Source organism: Neodiprion virginianus, chromosome 1 (assembly GCF_021901495.1).
Source record: "Neodiprion virginianus isolate iyNeoVirg1 chromosome 1, iyNeoVirg1.1, whole genome shotgun sequence".
Taxonomy (NCBI): domain Eukaryota; kingdom Metazoa; phylum Arthropoda; class Insecta; order Hymenoptera; family Diprionidae; genus Neodiprion; species Neodiprion virginianus.
The window spans coordinates 30,333,237-30,344,263 of record NC_060877.1 but is presented as its reverse complement, the minus strand read 5'-3'; the positions used below and the strand labels follow the sequence as shown (position 1 = coordinate 30,344,263).

Here is an 11,027-nt window from a genome sequence, read left to right as displayed (position 1 = left end):
TCGAAGGTCAAAAGTAACCAGGTCAAGGATCTGGCCAGCCAGAACTACGGAGCGCGTGTCCTGGAAGTCGAGTTTCACCAGGTAGCAGAACTGGAGCGCAGGAACCACGAGGTGCTTGTCCTGGAAGTCGAGTTCCGCCAGGTAGCGGGCATGAAGCGCAGGATCCAGGAGGTACCGAACCCGGTACTCGAAATCTGCGGAGCGCGATTTTCACACGTCCGCTCTACTGCGCGGTTGTTTCCAGACTGAGGAATTCCGCTAGCTGATTTCAGATCGATGACGTCAAGAGAAAAAAAATTTTGGGTGACGTCACTCTCTGAATATCCAAACTTTGGTTTCGAACCTTAATACTATGTATGATGTTGTTGTAATATTTGATGCGCGCAAGTATTTTCTATAACGTACCGTACAAAACGGTGGTCACAAAGTGTGCCTTGCTCTCCGAGTACCTGCTCCATAGATTCTGACTCCCGACTCTCAACCCAAGCCCAAGCCGTGTCCCTCCTCCTTCTATTCGTAATATTTATTTATGCTTTTTGCGTTTAACTGTAGTCTGTGGTTTCTTCGCCGCAAGTTCTGAGCTTAGCTACAGCAAGTCGTAACTTTGTCAACCGCTTCCTGGACAGCGATATCGGCAGGGCGACGAAGAGGTATGTTGCTAGGCTATGAAAAAAAAAAAATCTTGAGGGACATTTGATCGGTTGTATTTTCGTTGTGTGTAAGTTTCAAGCAGCGCGAAGGAATCCGATACGAGCATTGAACCACCCAATCATCAACCACCGACTACCGGCTAGAACACCGTAGCCGTCTTTCCCATTTCTTATTTTCACCTTCGTTTCTCATTTCTTTTTTCTCTTATTTTTTATTTACTTTCCTCACTGCTCCGTTGAAAATAATTATGAAAAACGTCAGAATTTTCCTGTATCAGTTGCGCAGAACTGTAATCTAATTTCGGGCCTCGGTGAGGGGTCGTCGAGCTCGTCTCCTCGAAATGGCCCGTTGCAGTTGGAATAATTACCGCACTATTATTGCTAGGCAATTCCGAAGTCTTCGCCGTCGTTGTCTTCCACGTATAACGTGGCCGGGAGACGTCGTCTTCGGAGAGCGTAAACCTCTGTAGTGCAGATAGTTGAGCCGGTGGATTTGTCGGCGCGTCTGCGGTCGCCCGCGAGTGTCACTGCTCATCGTAAAAAGCTGAGCTTACGATCCATACCTCGCCGTCTTGCATGGCGAACCTAACTCATATTAGCGAACTATTCTTTTCCACCTTTAACACGCGAGCCGCCCCGCAATTCTTGACTTTGAATACGAATACGCAACAATCGAGTCACGTTTCTTCCCGAAGAGCTTGCGCCAAAAATCCCACTTTCATCATCATCTCTGACTTTATTTGAGGTGAAGCCGAACTGGTCTTGTTATTTCGTTGCATCAAGGCGCACAATTCGGTCAGCATATCTTATACGCAGTACGTTATTCCTTGGAATCACAGCAGACACCTTCTGCTTATTTGAGCCTGCATTCGCGATAATTAGGGTTAAACCGTACATCGAGAGGTGGAATTTTGTTCAAGTGACAACAATATTCAGATACTTGGTTCGAGGTAAATGGCCAACTATGCTAGGCCACACATTTTCAGAGCAACTGTATAAGTATTTTGGACGTGAGCTTATCGTTGAGTTTATAGATGATGCGGACGATGTTCAAGAAAATTACAAGGAAAACAACAAAAACTGATATTGAAACAGTAGCGTTGAGCAGTGTGGCCATACACAGTGGTGGCATGGCAGAGCGGTAGAACAGCTAACCACAAATGAACATATGGCATGGCTACTGTCGGGTTTATTTGCTAGGTGTATGGGTTGATACATTGGCCTGAATCTGCAACAGCGCAAAAAAGATTCAGTAATGAAAATTCAATTATACTATCGTCTCAACTTGAAGGAGCATGCGCACAACCTACCTAAGAGACGTCTGCACGTGCGGTTTGGATGGTCCCGAGACACCACGACTCGTCATTGCCGGCAGAAGTTAACACAGGATGTACGCAGTGTGAGCTGAAGTGAAAGAGAGCGATAGGAACAAATCCGGCAAGATTTTATTCATGAAAAATATTGCATTATTGTATATTTACATAAAAAGTTAATGTTACTATTATTTTTATTAGTATTTATAAACTATGCATTTATATAATACTAAAATTAATCATGTCCTGATGTGTGTAGCATCATACAATTGGTATTCACTATTTATATATTTATATATATAAGATTTACAGTTATACATTACATTTGCTTATAATTATGAAGAAGTTTAGATCACTATTACATGAGTTCACAACTCTGTTGTACAACCAATGATGTTTGTTTAAAATGTAACATCTAACATTTCCATTAATTTTTAATTATTATTCTTCTTATACCGTTGAAAACATGATAATATTTACCGATATTACGCATACCGATTCTATGATTTGTCTTTTGCATCTAATTGTAAATAATAAGTAGGTATAATGAGATCTTATGCAGTCCGTGACCGTATTTCCGGGCAGGTATAACAGGTTACCCCGGACCCTTGTAAAGTCAGACACGATTTTACAAAAATATGTACAGCTATGAATAATGCTCGCGATCCGCAGGAGTTTATGACATTGATAGTAGCTACGCGAGAGAAGCCGATGATAACACGAGTCTTATCGAAGCTACGTCAAGTCCTGTAGAATACCGCGCGGTCAGGTAATTAAATCGAGATGAGAAATTCGCTGGCGTTAAAAATTATTCGAAATTGACCATAATTTTAGATATTTAATGCATTTAAGTTAACGTAAATTATTAAACAAATTCCGAGAAGAAATTTTTGAGCAAACAAAGGATAGTATTAAATTTTCATTCTCTACGAGAAAACCCGTATTTCTAACAGCCCGAAGAGGAAAATCTTCCAGTCGTCACGTAATTAATTATAATGAATCAGTGATTAGAATAGTCTAAGGAAATATTCGTCCGAATTGTTAATGACTCTTTGCGGAAGGTTCCTTGTTCCTCCGATTGATTTCGGGCGATCTATTCGTTGGAGAACTGTACCTCCCTCCGGCTCTATTAAATTTTCCTAAAAAATAATTTCCTTACTTTCTATAATCTTCCAAAGTCCCATCGACACGAAGCGTATCCAAATCGATCATCAAGTTCTCCGTACGAATTAAACTCGAGTGCCTGTATCGACGAGCCTGTCAGTGTTTGTTCGAGGAGGGGGGAAGACGGAGGGTGTGATGGTGCTTCAAACAATTTTAATAAGGTCTCCAGACATCATTTCTCTGTTCGCTTTCCTCTCCTAAAACACCAATTTCCAGTCTGTTACTACTAATGCTCAACCCGCTAGCTATGGTGACTTGTTCCTCGCTTAAATCACCGTGTAAATGAACGTGTATTTGATTTTGGTTGACAGTGCTGTAGAGTTGAGGGTACAAAACCATCGGTGGAGGATTGATATAATTTTGCGGTGGATTGTAGTACCCCTGATGATTGGGGTTGTAGTTGTGGGGCAGGACCGGGGCCGCTGGGCTCGCTGCCCACGAGCCGTAGTGATACCCTGGACTTCCGCTACCTTCCCCACTTCCGTTATTCCCCAAAATCTCAAGCTCGGACGATTTCGCTGGTACCAGCGGCAGCGTCGCCGTCGGCCCGTGAGGATACTGCGTCGACACGTAACTAGGCGTGTACGTGTCTTGCGGAGTATCGCCCATAACTGCAATTCAATCGTCACACTTACTACGAGATGGACCTCTACGAGACGAAACGACTCGTGGAAAATTCAGTTCAACTTCGTGCCAACTGTTCGTAACGTATCGTACACCCAGCGATCTAAGAACCTTGGATTCAACATTATCGCAAGGTTAAAGCTCCAGTCTATTCGACTTACCGGATGGTAAAGACACGGGCTCCGTCGTTGGGTGGTGCGATAGCGATTCACCTGGGTAGGAGAAGGCTGCTGGTAGTGGAGAATAGGGCCCGCTACCAGCCCCGGTATAAGACGAATTCGATGGAGGATACCAGTCCGTGGTCCCGGCGCCGGTATCTGAAACGAAAAAACGAAAAAAGGAACTTTTACTCCCAACGGTTGAGCGAACTGTGGCTGTTGGCACCGCCAGATCGTGCGACCTTCTTCGAAGTACGAAAAAGGCCCAATTCCGTGATTCACGACTATGATACTACTCGCTAAATTCCGCAATTTTACGGCATCGATTAATTTCATCGAATCTAGCCCTCGGTTCAAGCTTTCGAGAACTACAAACTCGAGATGATTAGACGAAGGGGAATAAATGTATGGATAATCAGCGTTACCGTGTTCAACGACAAGAGATTTGTCATCGCGTCGGGCGCATCCGGAACGCCTACTTCGAGCGGTTGTGTACCTGTGTACCCGAGATTGAATTTCTCCGTTCTCTTCATCATCGAGTCATTTGCCCCGAGTCGGATGTAACCAAATTGCGTAACGATATAGCGGGATTCTCGAAGTCTCGCAAGTCGGTACGGATGCGATGATGGGCAGCTGGTAGGCCTAAACCAATTCATGGATTTCCGACGATTTCTTACTCACGCTGCTTACGCGTATAGTCAGACGCACACAACGATCACCGTGGCATCGCGACGTTGTGCCCGAGGTACTCAGACGTTTCACCGAGAAACCTTAGCGTTTTCCCCCACTTCGCATCACGCCACTTCACGTCCGGCCCGAGGCCCGAGGCCCAGTTAAGCACGTCACTTTTACTGCTTAAACGGGAACTTTTGTTATAATATAATATTCGTGGTTATTTCCACCTGCATCTTTGCTTCATCAATACACCACGTAAAGGTAGGTATACTTGTGTAGATGATTTGATACTTTTTTTTATCGTACAAATTTCCAAATCGTCAATTAACGTGTCTCGATTTGTGGCTAACGTGAGTTTCCGTTATTTCCCATTAGGCTCTGTGCGACAATCTCTGGTCCATGGAATTCGTATACGAATCGTCGACGAGTGCATGTCTGGCTAATAGGCAGCATTTTTACTAACGCGTCTACCCTCCTCCTCCTCCTGTCCCTAATTTATGTCTTTAACGAGTAACGCCGACATATTAATTAGCTTAAACTCGGTGATTCACGCGGGGCGATATATGGACCGAGACTAAACTATGCGTATTATGGAACTGGAAATGCGAAGACGTCATATAGGTCTGTATACCTTACGCGGTGCGTGTGTGTTACGAGCAATGACATCACACCGTGCAAAATGGAAGTAAATACGCACACGCGAAAGCAAAATTGAAAATTACGATTCGTGTAAAGAAAACGTCGAAGATATACTCTCGCTAGTTTGTCCTTGGCTACGCTCCGAGGCACAAAAATATTATTTTAATCAAACAGGTTGCAGCAGGCTGAACAAGGACATGAATCAAATCACACTTCTCCTTTCCTTCCTCGCCTCCTCGAAGCATCTTTGTCCGAAATGCTTGATCCACTGTCGTCGCACGAGTGAATATAAATATCGAAGTTCTTCGGAGTAGCTGCCCGCGTATGCCTACGTACACCTTCATTGTTCATCGCACGATTTGAATGCGTCACTGCTTAAGCGTAGTTTTCGTTAACAGAATGAAAAGAGTTTCGAGGCGACGAGATATACCAAAGCTCGCGATGTCCAATCGCGATAAGTGCCAAATCAATGTCGGACATTTTTTTAGACAACTTTAAGGTCAATTACACAGCGCTGACGAATCGATTTTGGAAATCCATCGATCACTAATGATCATTAAGCGTACCTGTCAAAAATTACACGGAAACAGGCATCTGATCTTGAGTCGTTACTACCTGCACACACTAAGTTTTCTTTCACCGAGAGAGAAGCGTAGGCAAAAACTGTTTGTCAATGTTTTGAACGTGCTTTAACTTTTTACTTTTTTTTCTTTTATCGTTGTCACGGCTTCTACGCTCTGCGGTATTGTCGTCTCCGTGGAATCGGGGGCCCCAAGGTGTTTAATTAATACAGCTGATGTAAAATATAAGACATTAAATATTCCCACCTCGTCGAACGCAAATCGATCGTACCGATGCTTCGCCGCCTGCGCATGCTATTGATATTTGAATCATGAATGGGTCAAAGCGGGGAAACCCCAACAAATAGTCACGTATGCCTTCACCCGACGGCTAGTCGAGTATGTAAGCTTCTCTCTCTATCCCTCTCGCCAAATGACCTGCACTTTCACTATTTCGTAACACGAAATTATCGTCTAGACAAGGTCGATAGCCCAGATCTCGCCGCGTGGAAAAGGAAATACTTCACGATTTGACTCCCGACTTAGCTGGCTAGATCGATTTCGTCCTTTCAATGTTTCAACGGGTTCCCGCCTCGGCGAGTCCTCCTCTTCGTCGACGAATCACCGCGTGGGTTTCCTGCGTCGCCTGAAGCGTCCGGGTTTCCCGTAAGATCCGAACCGAAGCGTCGACTGGAATTGGCCTAGGAGCCGATATTCGACAATTGCTTAACTACGTGACTGACGCATCGCCGGCCATCGCCTGGGGGAAACTAGTCGAACAATTCCGCACAAAAAACCGGGTGAGAAACAAGTTTCTACTAGTGCTGGAATGATTTTATCGCGCACTTTATTCTATCTGGAAATACGCAGTCATACGGTCACCTCTGGTTGAATATAATTCGTAAATAAAGCCAACCTTGCATAAACTGGATATCAAAGCGGGAAACCCATGTTTATACTGACGCCTGCGGCGAACGGTCTTAAACGACGGAATTGAAGCATAAGCGTGGTACTTGGGAGCTGTGTAACTTTATCAATTAGTCGAAATCCGCTTACCGGATGGACGATTTCGCGGCAAAAATAATTTACAATTCATAAACATTGTCTGATACGCACTTGAATTGTGTTACAGGGTAACATTGACAGTTTTAAAAAGTGATACGGTTTAATCATTTTCATCATCGTCAATTTTACGCGACGGTCAAAGCAACGACGGAACAATTTGCTTGTATCAAGCCTATCGCGATTACAGGAAATTCGCGCGTTTAACGACCCGGAAGTCGGAATCGTGCCGTGAAAATCGTAATAACATCCCGTTTTTTTATTCAGTACAAAACCAGTGCGGGTTCCTTTTAACGATTGTTAGTCAGCTCGTACCGATTCCCCGAGAAAATTTATAGGTCAATATGATTCATTCGACATGGAATTAGCACTGCAGTGTCAATATAAACGAGAAAAAGACGTCAATTCACTTTTGCACGAGCGAAGGTTACCAAAAAACACTGCATCTGAATTAACATACTTGCAGCACAGCTGTATTATGACAACAGAAGGAGATTCCAAAGATAGGAACAGCTGGTAAAGCTTTTCCTTTATTTCCCGCTAATTGTCACATTACAGAAATTTTTCAAAGGATCAAATTATATCCTCAATATCTCGATAAAAGGTATCTCCCTTTTTTCGAATCTAAACAGGTCCATATTGCCACAATTATCGGAAAGGAAACAATAATCATTATTATTATAATAATAACAACAATAACGATAATAATAATAACGACAGCAATATAACAAAAGGAAGAAAGAGAGAGAAAAGAAAGGAAAAAAATTCGAATAAAATTAAGGGTGAAGGGAGAGCGGGCCATCTGTTAGATGATAGTCCATGAGTCCGGCCAAGTCCAAAGTTCGACTATACTTCGAAGGCATGCGAAGGGTCCTAAACGATTCTAATGACGGACTGAAGATTGCTATACGGCGGTAGGTAGGGCCCAGCATCCACCTTCGGAGCTGTGAGTATAATACACACCGGCAGTGACGTACCGATGGTTACAATTCCTCGAAACCTTGTTACACGAGAAGACAGGGGCTGAAGGTTCGGTTCTGGGTTTAGGAAAGTTTCCGATTCTCAATGACGACGCTGTATTATAACAGCAATAACTGACGAAGAAGTTGGCGGACCCCGTTCTCTCAAGGCTTTAAGCGTAATTGCGGGAATCCAGGATCGAAATTACTCAAAGGTGTGTATGTTCCACGTGCTTCCCCGGAAACCGCAATTCACGTGAAACGATTCTGATCAATATTCCTGACGCCGGGTGTTTTTTATTTATTTTTCTTGTTTTACGAATTAGCAATCTTCACTTTCGTTTCTAAATCACTTGCGATTGTTGATATTTGAAAAAGTTGACCAGAACTTTGTTTCAATACGTGCAGTCCGAATGAAGAAAAGTAAGATCGAGTTGAAAAAAGGGGACGGTGAAAAAAAAAAAAAAAAAAACGCGAAAAATGATACCGCAACGGTGCGAAATATACAAGCAGGCTACTGTTCGATCAACCGCAAATGAATTTTCATCGAGATACAGCCCGCGACCGAGTTTCCTAGACCTTTCAGATGTATTACAAACGTAACTGCTTCATTGGGACCGTTTTGCCGGCCAGAAAGAGAAAGAATAGTTTTTGTATTCTCTCATTTTTTTTTCCTCTCTCCGCCTCTCGTTATGCGCGGTTTTCAAGGTGTTTACTACCGTTGTGGGTGTGAAACCACACTGAGGTTTTGGTGCTTAGGTTCCGAGCAGTCATCTACTTAGCTGACCGAGGATATAAGACGGTAACCGGGTGAGCATTTCTTCCTTAAGACCGGCAACCTCAGAGTAATCGTAACAATTTTATCATTTGCCGTTTTTTCGTAATCGCACGCGTTAAATTTCTCCACTCGTCTGTGTATCCTGGACCGTGCGTTTATTTTCACTCAAGAATCACACTTTGCGGAATTCATTCGAACGGTCCTGGAATCTTTTGTGGTTTTCAACGCCTACGGGATATTTTTCTTATGCGGTACGGGATGACGGGGTTGCGGTTTTCGAATTTAAGTAAACACCCGTTACCTTGTTGATCTACTGTTATTTACACGTCTAATTACGGCTCGGAGAACGCGGACAGAATCATGGACACGATTAACAAAATAGAACAGAAGAAAATGGCAAAGATTCGTTGGAACAAATCGGCATTATTCGATTTAGTTTCAAAAAAAAAAAAAATAGTCATTTCAAATCTCTTTCACAGAACACGATTATCATACAAGTTTAATGCTTTAAAAACATGTACAGTTTTTTGGACAGCTCTACGCTGTAAACCATCGAGTTACAAATATAAGAAACTGCGTGAAAATTGAGTACAATATGCAAGATCGGTGAAGTTAAAGTGATCGATTTTTTTACATCTTGCATGATATTATTCACTGTTAAGAACCTCCTCTCGTTTTCTTCGTGCCAAGGTGTGCCCGGCTCGTTTTCTCGATAGACACATTATCCTTGGCAGGATACTCGATGAGAATAAAATGAAGAGAGGTAAAAAAAAAAAAAAAAAAAAAAAAAAACAGAAACAAAAAACGAGAAAAAAAGGCAAATCGAAAAGGAAAAAAGAAAATGAAAAAGAATCAGTGTAAGCGATACGCGCGAGCAGCGATCGAGGCGCGAGAAGAAGTCGAACGAGGGAGAGACGAGCTTGGGAGAGGAGAGGCTCGAGAGGTTGCCAGTTTCCTGCGTCAGTGTCTGCGTAAGACTTCGCTCCGCATGCGTACGGGACGCAATATCAACTTACGTTATACAAGACGTTGCCGTGCGTCCCTCGAGTCGCGGTGGGAACCGAAGCCGTATCGAGCCAACCGATCTCAAAAGTTGTAACAATTTTTTTCACTCCCTGTATGCGATCTTCAGGAATATACGTAGGTATTCACGTCTTGTACACACGCATTGAATGACGCGTTGTCGCCGCGATTGGTGCTTTCGGGATCACATTTGGAAGTACCGAAGCGGCGGAAACGCGTGGCGAAAAATCGTACCTGCGTACCGGGCATTCCAGGACAATTCGGTTAGGGTTTGATCCTGAACCTCTTGGATGTGTTATCAATGATTGCGAAATTTGTGAGTTTAACAAGAAAAAAAAATGAAAAACCGCAATATTTTGTGATACGTCCAGTATTTTCGCTGTTAATCTCGAAAAAGAGCGAAGTTTATCATCATTTCAACTTCAACCTTGAATAACTTTTGAAAGAGTTTAGTTGTCGAAAAACTATACGAGACCTTTTTTTGTACAGCATTAAATTCCCTAGAAAAACAAGTATCGGTCATTTATGTACGTTACCTCGTTACTGATTGTGAGCTACAACATTCAGAAATAACTAAAATTAATTTTTCATGTTAATGAAATGGAAAATTGACAATTTCGGTGAGAAATCACCAAATATGAATATTAAGGGCTCACGTTACAACAGACGTCTTATTCCCTCTTCCCACAACTATTAAACATGTGAGATTGAAAAAAAAACAGTCAATTTTTTCAACCGGTCTAATATAACATGAATGCCAACGTTGTACACTTGCATCGATTCGTCGACGTAATGCATTTCTCTGAAAATCGCGAGTTATTATTATTACACGATCAGTAAACCCGAGAAAACCTGTCAATATGCCAAATGCGAAGAAGATTGCCGGTAATTTGGAGCATCCTGTTCGTGCAGTCGGATGTTGCGCTTGGGTTTTTGTTTCACTGATTTAAATTTGCGCCCTATTTTCCGAATTCGTTCTCGTCACTCGCCATGCCTGCCCTGCAAAGACGCAAAGGGTCCTTGCACCCTCCGTCCTGTGGGTCGGTGCTGCAAACTCGTGTATTGAATAAATGCCGATATTCGAAAGTATAGTATAGCAATAAACCGCATCAGGTAACGAAGGAGAAGGGAATAAAAATGAGCAAAGAAACTTTTCTACTATTGGGACAAAGGTCCGCGACTTGCACGCACGTCCCGTAATTGCCTTCGTGACAATGGATTCGGTATCCGTCGTTGCACCAGGGAACCGAAAGAAACGACTGTTTGACTCTTCTCCTTCCTTTCTTCCTCCATTTTTCTTCATCTTATTCTGTACCCGATTGCCCGTTTTTCGATTCTTTTTCCTTCCCTCTCACTATCTCTATCTCTTCCTCTCTCTTTTTCTCCAGTATTTCAGAGCATGAATGAAGTTACCGGCATGAA

The 11,027-nt window shown here is 43.0% G+C and overlaps 1 protein-coding gene across 4 annotated transcripts in view; it reads right to left on the bottom strand.

Annotated features, from left to right (window-relative positions):
* Positions 1 to 2,067: 2,067 nt before the first annotated feature.
* Positions 2,068 to 11,027, bottom strand: part of LOC124303541 (protein lozenge-like) — a 41,154-nt gene continuing 32,194 nt past the window's right edge. Inside the window, exons 5-7 of one of the 4 annotated variants that reach the window (XM_046760890.1) lie at positions 3,913 to 4,068; positions 3,507 to 3,738; positions 2,068 to 3,324 (exon numbers count right to left, since the gene is read on the bottom strand). In XM_046760890.1, the coding sequence (XP_046616846.1) occupies positions 3,300 to 3,324; positions 3,507 to 3,738; positions 3,913 to 4,068 (413 nt within the window). In that variant the 3' untranslated portion in view covers positions 2,068 to 3,299. Of the gene's footprint in view, positions 3,739 to 3,912; positions 4,069 to 11,027 lie in introns of all 4 variants that reach the window. The other 3 variants (XM_046760881.1, XM_046760863.1, XM_046760873.1) reach the window with 3 other exon arrangements.